The 21022-nt window shown below is 32.7% G+C and overlaps 1 protein-coding gene across 1 annotated transcript in view; it reads left to right on the top strand.

Moving 5' to 3' along the window:
* LOC145288246 (uncharacterized) overlaps window positions 1-20817 on the top strand; it is a 21494-nt gene extending 677 nt beyond the window's left edge. Inside the window, exons 2-6 of the mRNA XM_080136285.1 lie at window positions 1162-1250; window positions 6577-6669; window positions 10909-10974; window positions 14030-14203; window positions 18919-20817. Of these exons, the coding sequence (XP_079992411.1) occupies window positions 1162-1250; window positions 6577-6669; window positions 10909-10974; window positions 14030-14203; window positions 18919-20068 (1572 nt within the window). The 3' untranslated portion in view covers window positions 20069-20817. The remainder of the gene's footprint in view (window positions 1-1161; window positions 1251-6576; window positions 6670-10908; window positions 10975-14029; window positions 14204-18918) is intronic.
* Window positions 20818-21022: the final 205 nt, after the last annotated feature.

A 21022-nucleotide genomic window follows, 5' to 3' on the forward strand; every position in this document is an offset into this window, starting at 1 on the left:
ACCGGAAGGAATGTTCATTTCAAGTTTCCCAGATGAATGTTTTCCTGTTTAGCAAAAAATAATTCCCCCAGAAGATGTTCCGTCCCTTTGTTGTTAAGGAAATGTTTGTTGATAAAATGTCCTATCGAACTGTATATATATGTGTAATGTATATTTATTTAAACAGTTATATATGCACCACTACAAAGAATATCATGAAACACATAGACGGCATGAAGAAACTCACTATATACCAACTCATTATATACCAGCTACATTATATTCGAACCCGGCCATGAAGCAATCTATATATATATATATATATATATATATATATATATATATATATATATATATATATATATATATATGTGTGTGTGTGTGTGTAAAATGAATGAGCCTGAAACTTTAATAAAGCAAACCTATCACGATGTGTGTGTGTGTGTGTGTGTACATTCACGATGAGAACAGTAGTCTGAATAATCTAAATGTTTTTTGGACTTTATGGTATTTTCATGTATGACCAATTATAAAAGTCTTCAAAAGACTCTAAGAGAAAACCAAAATCTTGACAAATTTTCATGGCTGCAAGTTCTGAGTTTGAATACAGAACAAATGTAAAACTTGTTAAGGTGTCAATAACAGAAGTTTTCCATTTCGTCTACCACAAAATCATTTGTTTTTACATTAGTCTAATTCATGACTTTTAATTAAAATAAACTGATACGGTTGAATTCTATATTTCAAATTTCGTTTGTTTATGGATTTAAGATTGAGGATATAAAAGAGTATCAATTTCCATTATACTTAGTTCGGTTGTCATCGAAGGTCCATCTGACTCGACGTTCGAAACAATTAGAGAAAATGCAAAGAAATTTAACAAAAAATAATCTTTTACTTTAACAGTGCTGAAAAAAGTTGTCAATTAAAATATATTCCTACGCCAAAACATTCGATGGACCAATTGCTCAGTGGTCAAACCTGTCTATTCACATCAAAAAGAAAATAATACACTAAAATATGTAAAAAAAAAAAAAAACATTGGATTCATCTTGTTCTTTATTCAGGCTTTCCAAATGTTCTTTTTTACTTTTAACAAAATTTCAGAAAAAAATGTGAATTTGAATAATGCATTGATTTGAAAAAAAAAATGTTCATAATAATTTTTATTTTATTTTGCAGTTGATGTTCAATAAAAACTTAAACATCTACATGATTTCAACCAGTCTCTCCAAGCAAAGTGTGTTAGGAAACAAAGTAACATTTGAAAAGTAAGTTTTTTTTTCTTGTTGACCATATAAATATATATAATTTCCTATCAAAATATAAATAATTTACTATTAAAATATAAATATATATAATTTCCTATCAAAATATAAATATACATAATTTCCTATCAAAATATAAATATAAATAAGTTCCTATTAAAATATAAATATATATAATTTCCTATTAAAATATAAATATATATAATTTCCTATTAAAATATAAATATATATAATTTCCTATCAAAATATAAATATAAATAATTTCCTATCAAAATATAAATATAAATAATTTCCTATCAAAATATAAATATAAATAAGTTTCTATTAAAATATAAATATAAATAAGTTCCTATCAAAATATAAATATAAATAAGTGCCTATTAAAATATAAATATGAATAAGTTCCTATCAAAATATAAATATAAATAAGTGCCTATCAAAATATAAATATGAATAAGTTCGTATTAAAATATAAATATGAATAAGTTCGTATTAAAATATAAATATAAATAAGTTCCTATTAAAATATAAATATAAATAAGTTCCTATCAAAATATAAATATAAATAAGTGCCTATTAAAATATAAATATAAATAAGTTCCTATCAAAATATAAATAAGTTCCTATCAAAATATAAATATAAATAAGTTCCTATTAAAATATAAATATAAATAAGTTCCTATTAAAATATAAATATCAATAAGTTCCTATTTTGTCAGAAATTTGACAATGGCATCATGCCTCTCATTGTCTTTGTTTTAGACCAATCAAATTGGTCGATTGTATTTGCCGCGGGGCGATTACCCTTCACGGGTTTTTTGCATGTGTTCTTTTTCAGTTCCACTAAGACAGCCGTACGAGTAGGACCTATGGAACTCACTCACTGCATACGAGACATTTAGCGTCTCTAACCTTCGTCTTCTTGACACTTCAATTTTAAGCCTGAATGATTAGGCCAAGATATTATTTTGTGTGTCTTTTTGAGTCTTTATTTGAAGCCTGGATAATTAGACTCAGTTATTATTATATTTAAGATCTGAATTGTCGACTTGTTATTAAAGACTGTTCCTTCGAATGAACATTAATTACGAACTTCTGTAAAATCATCGCAAGGTTAGAATTGAATATTTTCATCAGAAGGCATCATATCAACCCCGTTTTTATGCTAAATATTATTACGTGAGGAGTCATTTCGAGTTAATATTTATTTTATTTTAAGCATCTAAACTCAAGAAGTACATGATTTAAATATGTAAACATTAGTTAAAAACTAATCAACATCGACGTCTTGTATACGATTCATATCGAACCTAACAGCCATGACCTTGTTGATCGGGAAAGGGAAAAGACGTGATCCGAAACGAGAAATTTCTTAGTTGTTTTATTAATTGTTTTCTGATTAGACCAATAGTGTTTGTATATAAAATATTTCTATGATATTTTTTTTTTTCTCAAAGTGTGTCGTCAGTTCTTATTTTTGCTTCAAACTTTTAATTTTGGCTCGTTTCGATCAACAAGGTCAAAGCTTTTTGCTTCAAAATGACGCAGTTAAAAAAGATAGCCATGTTGGTAAGTTTTTAACCTATGTTTACATATTTAAATCGTATATTTTTCAAGTTTAGATACTAAATAAAATTGGACTGGAAATGACTCCTGATGTAATAATATTTGACATAACAAACATTTTTTAATGTCTGAACAGATTTCATTTTCTTGCAATCAACTCTTTTTTTTTATTATTCAATTTTCACCCCAAACAAGGCACAGTGCCACTTTGAAGCAGGGGGCTACTATTAGGGACTTAATTAGCGGGGTCATTATGAAAGGAGAAGAGTAGAAAGATGTTTGTTAACATTACACTTGAACTTCTGCATATCATTGCAGTTGGGAAAGCAGAATCCCGGAAGGGAGTTCCAAAGACCCGCAGTTCTGGGGAAGAAACTATTGGAGTAAAAGGCTTTCTTGCACCTAGGGATCTCCACTGTAAAGGGATGAGACTTAGTAGCTTGTCGGGTTTGTCGGGGGTAGTTACGTCGGGGAGGTACAAGTGTTTGCAGTTCGTCAGAGCATTCACCATTAAAGTATTTGTAGAACAGGCAGAGGGATGCAACATCTCGTCGATGGGACAGAGGTTGAAGCCTAGATGACAGTTCAGGACCTATCAGGTTGGCGACTCTCTTTTGAACCCTGTCTAGGAGCGAGAGACAAGAAGCAGATGCACCAGCCGAGATGTGACAACAGTACTCCATACATGGGCAAATGGTTGCCTTATAGAGGTATAGGATACTGTCAGGCGTAAGTAGTTTTCTAGCATGGTAGAGGGAGCCAACCTTCCTTGCAATGCTCTCAATATATCTATTCCAGTTCATATTCCCTGTAAACGTTAGGCCGAGGAGTTTAAAAGAAGTACTTTCAGGTAATGTGTTCTTGGCCATTGCTATTGGTGGTAGAGAAGGTTTCTTGTAGTTATTGAAGGAAACAAGCTTAGTCTTAGCAGCATTGAATGTGACCAACCATTTTTGTCCCTATTCCACTACGGATTGGAGGTCATCCTCTAGTGTTTCTGCCATTTCCTTGGATATGTGTTCATTTGTTTTCCCCTCATATCTGTTATAGAGAGTGGTGTCATCAGCAAATATACCCATCTCCGAAACAATTTTATCAGGGAGGTCGTTTATGAATATCAAGAATAATAGAGGTCCAAGGATAGACCCCTGAGATACTCCCGCATTTATGTCATATTGTTTGGATGTACGACCGTCGAGGACAGCTTTGATTTTTCTATTACTTAAGAAGGATTTAATTACATTATGAATTCGTCCAGTGATTCCATATGATCTAATTTTCCTTAGAAGACCATCGTGCCATACCCTGTCAAAAGCCTTAGATATATCAAGGGCCACCGCTCTACCCTCCCCTGTTTTATCCAATGAACGGTATATACGTTCAGAAACTACAGTTAAGATATCTGCTGTTGCTGCTGTTGAAACTCAATATTAGATTTAGTGACATTACCGAAATCTTTCTTTTTTGTTCTCGTAATGATTTCATGTTTTGTTAATTTTTTAATCTCTCAAAATACGAGGAATTGAAGAAAAGAAAAATCCATTCAAAAGATTGGATAGAAAATGTATTAAATTAATATAGAAAATTCTTAAGAATATTGCTTCAAGATTCCTTAGGCAATTTAGAAAGACATAGAAACACTTTGCATACAACTTTCTTATCTATGAGACCTCTGTCTATTTATAACTGTTATACAAAATGATAGATTGGTTTTGTTATATAAATAAAAGTAAAACAAATATATATTGTCCACTTTATCCTAGTTAAACTAATTTATCATCTATTGTACACTCAGTGAAAACGTCACTTTCAAAAGCAAGTAAGTTTTCACAAGAACGCCTTAACTCAAAGCATTTTCACCCAATGAAAATCGTTCCGAATCTCGAAAGGAACAAGTCTATGTGAAAGTAATAAGCCAGTGCAAACTTAGAAACTTCTATAAAGGGAAGAAACAAAAAGGACCCGCTCCCCAGAGATTTGACAAATCGGTCACACCTTAAAACGTCTGCTGAATCCCTTCCCTAGTGCCTTTAGCCGGGGAAGGCGAAAACAAAACACTACAATAACTCACATACAAGCCTTTGTAATCTCGCACACACACACTCTTGGACACTAGCAATAGACAGGCAAACAGAAACGAATTACTATACATGCATTAACAAGAACAACACACACACACAACGCCACGCTGCCAAATACTCACATACGTATATTGCTTACGTATGCAAGCAATATACGTATGTGAGTATTATGAACATATTGATTTATGTATGTGACTATTATGAACATATTAATTTATGTATGTGAGTATTATGAACATATTAATTTACACATTTTTAGAAAATGATTGCTAATTCAATTTTCTTCACGAATCTATGTATATAAACACTTACCGTTTGAAATAACTTTTATATTTTTATAAAAGTGTAATACAAAAATGTTTTGCTATAAAAGTTGTTTTTTTTTTCAAAATTTCAGTTATAGAACTCTGTTTATGTTTTAATTAGCACTTGCTATTTGGTGACCCATCTATTTTCTCAATGCTTCATTTATTTCTATTTGCATGCCTATATATATATATATATATATATATATATATATATATATATATATATATATACTTTCTTCACTGTAACAATGTTTATACCCAATTTATATTGAATGCTGGTGTGGTTCTTGAAAATATCCAAAGATGCTATCGTCGTCTAAAATGGTCTCTACTAAAGCCAAGGACCATGCCACAAGAACTTGACTGAGCTTTCAGGTTCACAAGTGGTTAGCTTTCAATGGTGGAATTACGATTGATTATCAATTTCATACAACCTTGCTCAAGACAACTGCGCATGGGCTGCCATAATTTGGGATAGAGTGCAGACTAAGGAAGCAGCCAGTTTAACACCATTGTAACATTTAACATTAATAACAACTCAGTGTTTGTAAAACGAGAGATTCGTGAATGAAGATCGTTTTTCCTGATCTTAATTGGGAGATTCAGCAAGAAACCAAAAATAAAGAGACATCGTTATTCACATGGCACGTGCTCAACTGAGCTTTTATCTATACGCCCCCCCCCATCCTTGTACAACATTCACAACAAACACTCATCTAGTTACAACAACTGTCAACAATTTCCATTTTTATCTATAAAATTAAATACAAGTTCCATGAGCAAAGTTTATTTCCTAGAAACTAGAACTATCTCTCTTTGGAACACAATGGCGTGGCTCTGCTTCCCAACTGACTATAATATGGCCGTTTTCAAATCTAATGTAAACAAATTTCTGGTGAGTTGTCCTCTTAAATAAACACAACCCAAATTCCACCATTGCCGATAATCGCAGGGTTGTTTCACTGGTTGACTGACACTCATTGACCCTTATTCTCGAGTAACCTTTGGGCCTTGATAAGCAGTGACACGCTAAAAACGTAATGACAGATGTACAGATTAATTTCGGATTTTAGACTATTAATACATGAATATGCATGTGTGCATTTCTACAGTTTAGTGCAATGAAATAATTATAAATAATACAGTGATTCTCCAATTACTGTTTTGTCTTGGCACGAGACTATCCATTGCAAATGCCGTATTTTTTATCTGATCCACATTGGATTTGTCATCCCTGACTCATTTGTTGATAGATAGCAAAGTCACATCAATTACACAAAACCTAGTCTGACACATGGCCTTTGTGAAATATCTTATAGACAAAGAGGTGAGTAATAATTGCTTGTAAGGATTCCTTTTTCTTTTCTTTTTCAGAAATATGTCTGCAATTTTAGGTATTCTGATTGTCATAGAAAGAGTTGAAGATGGTAAGAGTTATAGCTCAGCCCAACATCTACAACTGGGAGGGTGAGTTTGCCTGGTGCATCTTTCTTTATATTTCTCTTTCTTTCAATTTTTTTTTCAATATTATTAATTTAACCCTATAATATTTTTTTCTTATCCATAAAAATTTCAAAAGTAAACAAAATTATAATAAACTAGCAGGACCTGTTAACCGGCGTTGCCTAGTGGAAGCATAATAGATCCAGAACAGAATCGGTAAAGCCCCCCCCCCATTCATAAACAAATTAAACTACGGTTGTTGTTCATGCCCACTGTCGTCCCTGGAAAATAGCAGACACTGGTGGCTGTGGCCAAAATGAAATTATCTGGCTTCCATTGTCGTGCATAGTTTTCCAGTGGTAGCTAGTGGAAGTCACTGTCTGTGATTGTCAGCACTGTTAGTTACTGGCGATTAGTGTTGGTTTGAAGCGATAACCTGCAGGTACTGGCTGATTCTAAAAAAACATTTAAGAAAAAACATTACATACTTATTTGTCATGCCTAAATCAGTATAATTTCAAAAAAAAATTACGAAAACTGGTCCATTAGAAAAATAATAAGAAGTAAAAACAGAAATTTTCGAAATTAGTGGCTTGTCGGTATTTTGTGCATATTTTCATTCCAAAACCAATGCTGTGTTTACATTTTGAAAGTGTTCTGTCCGAGCAAGGAAAGACAAATATGTGTTTGATTATATTTTATGTTAGATCCGTCTGCACAAGGAAAGAGTTAGCAATGCGTGTTAAAATGCCAATAATTCTGAAACCTTTTGTTAGAGCTCACTGTTGTAAAATTTGAAGAGTTCCAGTCTTTAATTTTAATAATTTGGAGCAATTATCAAGACTTCAAAGATGCTACATATGTTTTTTTTAGCAGAAATGCATCATGTTTAGAAGTTGATTTAATTTTATATGTTTGTAAAATTATCGAGTGTTCAAAGATATTATCTATATTTTTTTTTACTTATACATGTATGTTAACAGGCTGAATTATTAAAAATAAGTTGCTAGTATTTATGAAACATTAGAATAATTTTAAGGTTCCAAGTCGTTAATTTTCTGTTTTTGAGCGATTATTATGTTTGTATTGTTTATATTTATCGCATTCTGTAGAGAAGTGTTTTTTTTTTTGTTAGAATGTATTCTCGGAATCCACCATACAATTATTTTGCCACAGTAATCTATAAAAAGTATATTCCAGTTAAATGTAAGCTTTAAAACATCTGTTATTAATTTGTTAAGTGAAAGTATGCAATAATTGCAAAACACTATGCCCTCCTCACGTCTGTAAGGGGCTTCTAAATAATCACATGATTATTTCAGTGCACTTCAGTAAATGCATAAGTCCAAAAGAATATACTGAATGTCAAAAGAAGGAAAGTATAAATCTACAAATAAAAAAAGTGAATATTATTCATCAAACCGTGGTATATATGTTTTGTGCAAACATCGTCCTCTGCTTGTAGGCGATCTGAATGAGAAAAGAAAGTGTAATCCTAATAAATTAGTTAATGTGTAAAATAAGATGTGTAAAGGGAAAAAATAAGCAAACATTATTCATTAAATCCTGACTGATATAATATCGGTCAACTACAAGAAAGAAAAAAGAAAGAAAGAAGGTAGAAGATAATTTACTACTAGATACTATACGTATGTTTGTGTATGTTTTAGTCTTAGCAGAAAAGCTAAACAGTCATTAGTTATGTAAAATGGGTGGAAGATTCGTTCACTGTTGCTATATGTTGGAAATTAAGTGTGTATTAACTGAAATTGATGCCGTGCATAAAATATTTGTCCTGGCGACACCATAATGTAATATTCTGAAGTGTTCATTTAGAATGATCTAATTCCGGACTAAGAGAATCAGCAGACAATCAATCAGAGGGAGCGGATTTTCCTGAGGGAGACTTTATTATTTTTTTTATTCTACTCCGCAGGAGCCAGTTACAGTCGGTGTAAGTGTAGAATCTGTGGAACATGTTGACTACTAGCTGTGGTAGGTCTAAATATTTAGAGGGTAAAATAGGTACCCTTTCCTCTAATGATGTTACAATTGTGATGGTGTTGCTCCTAGCATGTAATGATTTTATTATCACGATTGAATGTGTCGGCAAAGGTGTTTGAAAGCTACATAAGATAGTAACGATTAGCCTAGCTGTATTGAATTTGTATGTGGCATCTGTTGTTCCGAACCTACGATACTTTCTTCCAGCAGGAAATTCCAGCAGCTACTTCATTAATATAGAGGTTGTTGCAACGAGCAGGCAAAATCTGTTAGTTATAAACGAACCTACCCTCACTGTTGTAACCTTAATTCAGACAAACACATTGGTATTAACAAAAGCGTATTAACAAAAGTATGTTACAGAATTACACCTCATGATTCTGGGACCATAACTGCCACGAATTGCTGATCAATAATGCATTAGATGTAGCTATATTTATAGTCTTTGGGTGAGTCCATCATTACTAAAATAGGTAGATCAAATTACTCCATAACATAAATCAGTTTAGCTAAAGAAATATTATATATTGGTTGATGTTTTGCATTGTGTATACTTAATAATTGTCAATTCCATTCGATTTGATAGCTAACAGATGATCTATGTATAAATGTCAATGTATCTGTGTGTATGTTCTCCATAGAAGGAAAGGTTAGAGCATCTACACAAAAACTAAAAGTGTATTAATATATAAAATTTTTCCGCAAACACAATGGAACTGATTCCGAATATCTAAGTGCTTCTGTAAGGGAAATAATAGGTTTGTTGGAGACTACTTAACCAAATTAATATATTTGTTATGGGGTTAAATGGTAATAAGAACGAAGGAACACAGGATTTTTAGGAAACGAACATGTATTCACATATATTACCGGCAAAGACAGGTTAGGAATACCATTCCTCAACTATGGGCATTTGCTCATGACCGGCTTGGTCGCGTGCCAATCTCAGACTGCCGGGCACCGGTCTCGATACCGGAAGTGACGTCACTAGAGGAAGTGATGTCATGAGATAGTCCATTAATCCCATGGAGGGGCGTCTCCAACAATATTTTAAGCTAAACTGATTTACCTTATTTAATGCTGTATTCATTTCTTGTTTGTGTGGTCGCAGATTTTTGAAGACGACAATTGCAATTTGAATTGTGACAATTAAAAAATATATTTATCATACATCTAACATATAAAGTTATTTTGTCAGATTTTCAAAGTCAGGTCCAAATAACATTTCAGCTAACAAACCAAATTTTGCTTTTGCCTAACCATTTTTCATTTATTTTACCATATATGATAACGTAGTTGGCTAAAAAGTATTTTAAAAATTACTTATTCCGTCACAGGCGACTGCTAATATGCAATGTTTTCAAAGTTTATATGCTTTGTGTTCAAAATTAAAAATGGAAGATGGCAATTAGAAAATTAGTTTTACAAAAAAAAATAGTGTATAGAAAAAATTATAGCAATTCAGAATAAATTAGCAATCCACTCAAATGTTATAGATAGGAAAGAAAGTTATTATTTTTACATTAACCATAAAACAAATCATGATTAATAAGCAGCCGCTTTCATTATTTCATTAAAACAACATTGCAAATAGTTGTTTCAAATAAAAAGTATTTTAAATTCTATTATGATATTTCAAGTAATTTTAAGAAATGTTTATATATATTTTTTAAGTATATATAATCAGAATGGAATTTCAAATGAAATCCTTTATTTAATCATTAATAATGAAATTAATTAATAATAAAATATGTTTACGTTTCGTCGGCCATGGTCGGATAGAAATCTTAAGTAATATTTAATTGTACTTTTAGTATCGTTGCATTGAAGATTGAACCTGCAACCGCTAAATGACTGTTATTTACAACTGATCATCACTTAGCACTTTTGTCCGTTACGCCACAGGTCTGCATGGATAAATGTCTTTAAATGAGAATAGTAGTTTGAATAATCCAAATAATCTAAATTATCAATTTTTATCTAAAAAAAAAACATCCGAAAAAAAATACAACTAATTAGTCTTTATCTTCACTATTTCATCTTTTGCTTTGTTAACTTTAAAGTAATTTTTTGTATGTTTTGCAAACAAAATACTTTATGTAAAATCAATTTTTATGAGATTGAAACAATCTTATTCTTGCAATTTCATTTTCTCTCTGTTTCTTACATTTTTAGACGGAACTTTGTAAGGCATTTATTAGAATTAAAAAAAAATAATAATTTCATGATTTCTTTTTCTTTAAAATTATTCTATTTTAGTTCCACTATCTACCTGTCAGGAATGGACAAAGACGGAACAAAACTTTCCAGGGAAGAACTGAGAGGGTAAACTTTAAAAATAACTTTTTTATTATCATTGATTATCTCCTTTATATATCCAATCTTAGAAAGGTACTCGTTGACAACATAAAAATTATACAACATGAAAATAATATAAAAAAATTAAAAATTCTTGAAGCGTCATATATTAGAACCCTTCAACCCACTATAAATGATATTCAAGAAAAGCAGCAACGTTCTGAAATGTCTTGCATAGTTCGTAGTGGACGGACTTTGTTAACAGTGTCCACGAACTTGCTGATTTTAATCCTCGAATTTTTAATCGATCTATATTTTGGATCGACTTTTCATCGACTCTTTATATTTGAACTTATCGATGTTTACTGTATATTTTAGTTTTCACTTTTAATTCTCATTTTTGCTTCTTCACACTTTTACTTCAACACCTGAAGATGATTCATGAACAACTCGAAAGCGCTCGTGACAGCAACAATTATAGAACTTTTATTAATATTTTTGATTTTGATATAAAAAAGATTATACAGAAAATCGAAAAATTAAAAAAGGAATCATAAAGCAGTGTCTCCGTTGCATTTAATAATATTTGCCCGAATATATATAAGATCAAACAATTAATAAAACATGTTAAAAACACTTAGAAAAAGAGTTAAAAACATATTTAATCTGAAAAGAAAACACTTAATGCGTAGATAGTCCTTAATCCACGGAGTTTTGAAGAAATACTTTTCTTCTCATCAGAGGGTAGGAATTAGCAAAATGCGGGATCGGATTTTGCATACAAAAGTATTTGATGAAACTGCAAGTAAGTCAAAGATCTTACTTGATAACAAAAAGTGAAGCAGAGGGAATATGGTGAAGAAAAAGGTGATTACACGTGAATGGATAGTCTGGTGAAAGGTAAATTATCCAATGACGGTAAAATCCAAAAATATAAATCCAAGAAAGTTAATTGAATTTCCATTCGCACAAGTAAAATCCAAGGAAATCACGTAATTGGAAGATGGTTCAAAATAATCCAAAAGGCCGAAATCCATGGAATAAATATGTACAAGGAAAAGGGGAAAACTCCAATAATATTAATAAAAGAAAAATAAGATATGCGTTTGACACGGCTGCCGAGACATAATGTCTTATTTTAAGCTCTATCTCCTATTTGGTTTTATCGAGCTTTTACATCTGGTTGAGATTACTTTATAAATATTAATTCTTTAATATTTATAATATACTTTAGTTTTACCATCTTGGATCATTTTGGTAAATTCAATTGTAATTTTTATTTCATATATATATATATATATATATATATATATATATATATATATATATATATATATATATATATATATATATATATATATTTCTGTTTAATGATTTAAGTTAATCTCTTTGTTTGTGTTTCACTGTTATATAGTTGAACCAACATATCATATATTGTCCACTCTATCCCTGCCATAAAGAAGGCTTTTCAAGTCCACAGGTGGTTAGTCTTTGATAGTGACATTGCGATTGGCTAGCCATGTCATATGACCTTGCTGAGGGCAGCCATACATAAGCTGCTGCAGTTTAGGATAGTAAATAAGAATTATAACCTAGATAGTAAAGATATGTAGTCACGGATAAATATCACATCCGGAATGCAGTAGTGATTGCTTTGATACTTTCCAGAGTGATAAAATATAAACATTTTATTGTCTGCATTTTGGGGCCTGTTGATTTGAGGGATGTGCTAAAAACAATTTTCAGAATTATATCGCTGAGAGAAAATTTTAAAAAAGAAGAAAGTGGGACTTATGTTATATAGTTGTTTCATTAAAGAGTCTTAGAGAGAGACTATTATAAGTGATGCTTTTTCTTGTGAGAGTTCTTATTCGTAATGATATGAGTCTTAGTGAGAGTTCTTGTCTTATTACATATGATGTTGTATCTTAGAGAGAGAGATGTGTATGTAATGACATTTTATACACAGACATATAATAACAATACAATTTACCTTTTTGTAGAAATCACAAACACAAAGATGAGCTTTATCCAAAACACATGATGGATTTATTTAATACGACCGGTCGGGATTTCCTCATTAAGAACTCAAAGTTTCACATCTTAGTTTCTGAAGTGACGTCTCGCTTCAGACGTCCGCCTGTCTCTGTCTCCCCTGACTGTCTCTGACTCTCTCTGACTCTCTCTACGACCAACTAACTCCCACCTCCTATATTGAGAACTCCATGCATCCCGGCCACGTGAGCAAAATTCACGTGTCTCAACATGCGCGACTTTGCACGTTTTCGACATTGATTTCCCAATAACCTATTTTTCTTGTGTTGTTTCCACAAAGGAATTTAACCTACATATCTAATTTATTTAACCATATTTTATTATCCACATTCTTTTAACAATTGAATAGTTTATTTATTATTTATTTCATCTGAATTAACAATTTACTGGACATTCCATTTAAACCTATTGTTCTTTAAAACTTATGTCCAGGGTTCGATTTCTGCTTTCTCTTATTTCCATTTTAACTAATCTCTCTATTTTTATACTTACATGAACAGGGGACAGCCCTTATCATGTAACATTTACAATCGAAGTGGATGGACGGTTCACCTTTTGAAGTCATATAAAAAACTTTGTTTCAATTTCTCATACTCACTGCAGCGTCTTTCATATATTGGGACTAGTAAAGACTGAGGCATAGCACAGCACCAGAATAGACATTGACTCTCATAAACAGATAATATTTGAGAAAGTAGGAGTATATTTCACTCAGTCATAAAAGTATACTGATACTCCCCATGATTCACCAGGAAATCTACTTCATCAGATGTCCAAAATGAATAATGGTGCCTATGTCAGATCTAATATATTGGTTTTACTATGAATCTTGCAACTTTCTGAATGAGTTTTATGTTTGTAGAGAGTATGATTGGAACAATTTGGCGAAAAATGAGGATGTTTTGTTTCCAGTTTGTGAGATGTTTGTGCGTTTTGTTACAATGTCATGGACAAATGTTCAACTTGAAGACATAATGAGAAAATACATAGAAATAATAAGAAGAATATATTTGCTTTCAACTTTCAGTTTGATTCTGACAAAGGAGGCTCTGTTGCAAGAAGTTTTTGACAAAGATAAACTTGAAAAAGTCCCCAATTATTGGAATCCGAGAACTTCAGAAATTATCCTGTTGGTCTTAGCAACAATCTTTCTTATCTGTTGCATCATTTGTATTTATTTTGTTTGTGTCAAGCATCAAATGTAAGTATAAAATTCTTTCAACTTATTTGTAATTATTTTTATTATTCATCATTTTCAAGGAGTTATGTTTGAAAGCTTTGGCAATACAGTTTGGTAGAAAAAATGGATACGAGACATCCTCCTGTCATTTAAAAATTTTTTGGTTTTATATTTTTTCTATTAAAAAGTACGACTACCCAGCGTTGTCCAGGATCGTATAAATCAATAAGAAGAAGTGAACTTACATTTGAATATACTTGCTATTCTTAAGATATCAGGCACTTTTTAATGACTATTTATCACTTTCTATCCTGAGCAAAGCCGAGTAGATTTTCTTGTATAAAACAGTATAACAAAACACAGTCACATTTTTATACTCTTTAAACATATCTGCTCTATTCAAGATATTTAGCCCTTTGGATTGACTAACTTATACTCCCTACCATATATGATACTTTACTTTTCCTATTTTGATTCACAGGCAACACCATGTACATTGTCTTGTATACAGCATAATAAAAATCAAAATATCGAAAGTCTTTCTCTTGGGCAATGCTGTGTTTAAACACATCTGCTCTACCTAGGAAATTGAGCACTCTTGGATTACTCTGTACCAATTATCAGAAGCTATACTACATTATTATGATATGGTACATTGTTATTACTGTTATAAATCCTGGACAACATCGAGTAGATTATCTTATATCAGGTTGACAAGAAAGTTCTTGCGGTTTCTAACTTTTAAATTCTGATGAACATATCTCAGCTCAAATAAAAAAATTATTGATCGAAATAAGAACCATCAGAATCAACACACTTTTGCAAATGCAAAACAAGTCTATTTATGCCAGTAACGTAAAAATCTTGCTCTCTGGTGGCGATGAAGGCGCTAAAAGCGTTTTTGATATCACTTAGGTTTTTGAAGCGTTTTTCAAGTTGTCGAAATGCTTTTAAAAAGCAGTAATCAGTAGGTGAGAGGTCTGAAGAATATGGCGGATGAGGCAGAATTTTGTAGCCCAATTCGTTCAACTTCTGCAGGATCGGTTTAGTAACGTGTGGTCGGGCATTTTCGTGGAAGAGAATTGAGGCTTTTCTGTTAACTAATGCTGGGTGTTTTTGTCAAAGTTTCCGATGCATTTGATCCATTTGTTTGCAGTACTTCTTTGCCGTAATGGATTCGCCAGCATTCAAAAAACTGTAGTGGATGAAACCGGTCGCAGACCACCAAACAGTCAGCATGACGCTCTTTTGGTGCAACTCTGGCTTCGAGAAGTGTTGTGGAGCTTTGTTGGCATCTGCTCTGTCTAGGATACTGTGCACTCTTCTATTACTATATACCACTTACCAAATATGATAATGCATTATGATTATAACTTACAACAATGCTGAGTGGATTTGGCGTACCCCGGGATACGGTGGCCCTAGGATACATTTTTTCAGGTTACGATGTGGAATATGATGTGTTTTTCGGCCCCTGGTTACGGTAACTACCCCGTCTTACGGTGTTAATTATAATATTATTTGATTATATACATGTATTATATACTGTTCTGTATTTTGTTACTAATTTTTAATGCCGTATCCCGGGGTTCTGTTGTATTTATATATTTACAAAACAAAACAAAACAAAAAAAAATAATAACCGATGTAATAATTGAAGTGTAAATTATAGTGACATTGTTTTTCCTGGGCAAATGTAAAAAATGCCTGTTCTAGCCAGGATATTGAGCACTTTGGATTGACTCACGTATATTTCTTACCAAATATGATACTGTATGATTACTCTTATGGCAGTCTGGCAATACCATCTACATTGTCAAGTATACAATATAATATTAGGTTGGCGCAAAAATAATGTCGTTTTCTGACGTATATATATATCTGATAAAAACCGACATTATTTTTGTACCAACCTAATAACAAAATACAAAGAAGTTCCTTGACCAAAGCAATGCTATGTTCAAACACACCTGCTCTATCTAGTACATTGAGCATTTACTCACCTTCCCATGAAGGAAAAATGAAACACTACACCAAATTCTAATGTAGGGAAAATTCAACTCCTCAAAAAGGGGAAATATTACCTCAGTCTAGAAAGATGTTTCTTGATGACAGAACAGACACTACATTTTGATCTGCGGCTGGATAAAAATGTAATTGGTTTAACATCACATCAAACCTTTTCTTTTAGATTATTCATTGCTGAAACAATATCTATAATAGTAAAAGGATTTATTATACGCAGTCAATTGAACAAAAGTTACTATTTTGCTTATAGTTATTGGGAAATAGTAGGTTTCCTTAGTGATAACAATGTAGAAATAAATGAAATACATCTAATAATTTTTGAACTTGGCATAAACCAATTCCATAGTTTGCGATGGCATCCGTTTGGCGAAGTGAATATTTAAAAGAATGAAATTTGAAACATCATCCACCTACACACAAAAAAATATTTATGGCAGAAGCGAAAACCTAGAATTAAATATTTTTCTCTTTTTCTCATCTAACAATTAAACAAAACGTTTCTCCTAATGTTTTCTCTGTTTCTGTCTCTTTGCACATACACATTAGTAACTTCAATTGTAAAACTGCGATCGCGATGGTTTCATTTGATTAAATTATAGTTTTACATTTTGGCCCCCACCCCCACCCCCACCGACAAAAGGAGGGTGGACCTGTAAATTCAGCCTTGTCCGTTCGTCTGTTGGCACTTTTCTCAATAACTATGCCTCGGAATTTTTTGAAATTTTCCACAAATATTAAACATGATATGAGTAAAAAAGTAACAGAACGGATTTTCTGGGAAAACTCCAGTTGCCCCCCTAGGGGTGCCTTTCGGGTTAAAATGGTTAAAATTGACACTTTTGTGCTTATTAAAAAAAGTTGATGCTTTGGATTTTTATAAAACTTTCTGAAAAGTTGTAACTAACTGATTTCTATATAATTTTGTTTGTCTATACTTCATGATAACTTTTGGGTGTGCCCCTAGGGGCTCTTTTAGGGCTAATAAAAGGCTCTTTTTAGGGCTAATAAAAACACCCCATTTTTGGGACTGTTTTACGATATTTGTCCAAAATTTTCTGCGTATGTCTATTTAGCAGTTTTGCATGGTGCTGAACTCAAATTTAAATATGTTAAGGCCTTGGGGACTTTTGAGACTGAATGGGGAGGGGGCAAATGATGGACTTAGTCATTTCTTCTTTTTTTTTTTCGCATGGTGCAGAGCTCAAATTTACATATGTTAAGACCTAAAACTGCTCCGTTTGTTCATTTTCACCAGGATTTGACGTCCCCGGTAGACTTTTAGGACTAAATGGAGAAGGGGGGAATGCTGAACTTAGTCATTTGTTTTATGCTTCATTCACTGTGCACTCACGGGGGACCATGCATGCTTCATGTATTATTTTTTAAATTGCCTTTTACGTGAAGACATCACTAAAAGTTAAGCAAAACTAGCTTTGTTTTTTACTCTTATTCACCCCCAAACAAGGCATTTTGCCACTTGCAGCAAAGAGGCTACTATTTGGGATCGTGTCTACACTGGTTACTATGTAGAGATTTCAGAAGTGAGATGTCTGTTCACATTACATTTAGACTTCTGCATGTTAGTAGTCAGAGAGGCATGAGACCGGGAGGGAATTCCAAAGTTTACCAGTTTGAGGGAAGAAACTATTAGAGTAGAAGACTTTTTGACATATATGAACTTTTTCAGTGTAGGGGTGGGATTTTGCTGCTTGTCAGGTTAATTGGAAATATTTACGTCGAGGGGGCACGTGTGCTATAATCTCATCAAAGCACATTCCATTAAAGTATTTGTAAAACAGGCACAGGGATACAACATTTCAGTGATGAAAGAGAGGTTGGAGCTTGGTAGCTACTGTATGATCTATTAGGTTTGAGACTCTTTTTTGGACCCAAGGAGGAGAGACTACTGGTTGATTCGTCAACCCAGATGTGGCAGCAAATGGCGACTTTGTAGAGATATAGGATACTGTTAGGTGTGAGTAGTTTTCTAGCATGGTAGAGAGAGCCCACCTTCTTTACAGCAGCATTGGTAATGTCTTTAACATATTTATTCCAAATCATGTTGCCTGTGAATGTCAAGTCAAAGAGTTTGAACAATGAGCTCTCCGGTAGAAATTATCCATGGCAATTGTTGGTTGAGGAAGTTTCTTTTAATTTTTAATGAAAGAAGCTTAGTCTTAGAAGCATTAAATGTTACCATCTATTTTTGTCCTCATTACATTATGTACCACACGGAGCTGTAGAAATTCCTAGGTTGGTATCCAGGGACGCATTTAATTCACTGAGGGCGATATATCCCTGAATCTAGATGGAAAACAACAGTAAACTACCATCTTTACTTGTCTTCCCATGATTACCATGGCTCTGCAATTTGGAGAACCGTGGTTGCCAATGCTGTTAAAACAGCAGGGCCGCAACCTAAAGATCATATTTTAAAATTTGGCCATTATTTTAAAATTAAAAAATAGTTTTAAATCAAAAATAAAATATTTAGTTCTAAAATGTTTTTTATTCCTTCTTTCTTTTTTCTGCCATCATCAGTGATCCATCTTAACAATATTCACTCAATACTGAATATACAGCTTGTAAAATCATATTAAATTTTTGTTTATTTTTAATTGGAAACTATTTCTATTTTGATATTTATAATGTACTCGCATATTAGATCAAACATCTTTACCACTAAAAATATTCTCTTAATTTTACAGGGAGCAAAGAACACGTCGCCTTCTTCAAAACTTGAATCGAGATCAGTCGCTGTACATTTCCCAGGAATTGAAACTTGGTAGGGGCGATTACCGACGTCCAAGCAGATCCGAGCAGTTGAATGGCATAAATAACACAGGTTTTCAACGCAACAAAGTTAAGGAGTCAGATGTCGATTCTAGCCCATTACAGGAACACAGGACTGACCGAACTGAAGAAACTGACACTGGTTTCCAAACTTCAACCATTTCTATTTCTGCTGATTCCACTGGAAATAAGATGGCGCGTAAGAGTGGCATCGGTTTCCGTGAGAGTCGGAAGAAAAGGAGCAAGAATTCTTTGGAAACAAGCACAAGTGAAGGTGCAGTATCCGCCACTGATCTTGTCAATGCTTACGGTTATGAAAAGGTGCCAAATAAGACGAAACACGTTTATGAAAACATGGGTAATTCGTCCGATTCTCTTGCAGACGAGTGCCAGAATAAAAATATCTATGACAAACCGGATATCATTCCAGCCAAAAGGACGCATTCCAAAAAGAGTACCAATTCTTACGACAAAGCTGACAACCAAAATCAAAACATTTATGACATTCCGAACAATATGTCTTCAAGCAGTACTTTGTACGACAGACCGGTCGAACAGTCATTGTCACATGACAACCAATTTGGTTTGGATTCGTCATCGCACATTTACAGTAATGTTTCAAAACATCATTACGAACATTTGGGATACATAAGCGATCCTCCGAGTGAGCCACAGCCAGATTATATTGTGACTGGTTCGGAGGCATCAAATTATTCTGTTAATTCGCTGGTGTTATCCAGTAGTACGATAACACCCCGAAGTGAACATTCACCAATCTCGACCAGTCCAAGTAATCTCACCGAGGTAACCTTGGAGTCTGAATCGAAAAAGGTGCGTTTTGCTGATAATGGGAGTGTGGAAGACTTTTCACCGATCACATCTACACATCCGGATGCTGACGGCAAGTCGCGAGCGGATGAAACATACTTACATGATAAACAGGATGTTATCGAGGCCAACAGAGTAGACAATTCCTGGACTCCATGCGACATTAATCATAGTGATGATGATGATGGAACGTTTTATTACTCTTCTTCTACTTCTTCTTCCATGACTCGGCTATGATTTTGGCTTTCCACTTTCTTTTCTCACACTGCTGAGCTGGTTACCTGCTCCTTTCTCTCTCTCTCTCAATAGTTGCTTATGGACAATTCCTGCCAGAACCAATTTTGAGGAGAGAAGGAGCCTGTTTGACAGTGAATTTCCAATGAAGCTGGTACAACCGTTCCTTTTGCATATAGGTGCCCATTAAAATATTCTGCAACCATTCATTCATACACACACAAATACATATATGTATATATTATATTATATTATATTATATTATATCATGTTATATTATATTATATAGTTGGGCCGCAAATATTCTTTAAACCAAACAGTGAAAGAGACAACGTCATAACGATTTTGCTTTTTAATTGCCATCCATATCACTGTTGAAAGCTTGGATAATCAAAAAAAAAAATTCAACAAACTGAATTTTAAAAGAAATTAGAAAACTCGTTAGTTCCCTGAAAAACGTGATATAAAACACAATTGTTATTAAATGTTCATTTCTTTCAATGTTTGTTTGAATGTATATAATAATTTTTTAATGGAAATCGCTCCAGACAATGAATGAAACTAGTTGATGTAAGAAGCTAATAAAATACTATTTCAAGTGAAAAAAAAAAATAAATAAATAAAATAAAAACACAGCCAACAATGAGTGTGAGATAGAGAGAATCTGACCCAGAAAACAGCAATTCTTCCTCCTTTATCAGAAACATCGTTCATGGAATGTAAGGACTAAAGGACAAAATACACACACATGTATATATGAAAGGGAAAATAAAGAAATGTAAAGTTGCATACTTGACAAGTTTAATAATTTCAGATAGTACAACAAATTATAGTAAAAAGTATAGAAAAGTCATTTAAAAATTGATTTTTCAAAGAAAATAATCCTCTCATCAGAAGAGAAATCAATTTTGCTTTCTAATTGAAAAATGAAAAAGTTTATAAATCATGTATGATTAT

The sequence above is a fragment of the Euprymna scolopes genome, chromosome 11, assembly GCF_053919585.1.
Source record: "Euprymna scolopes isolate OS-2025 chromosome 11, ASM5391958v1, whole genome shotgun sequence".
Lineage (NCBI taxonomy): Eukaryota > Metazoa > Mollusca > Cephalopoda > Sepiida > Sepiolidae > Euprymna > Euprymna scolopes.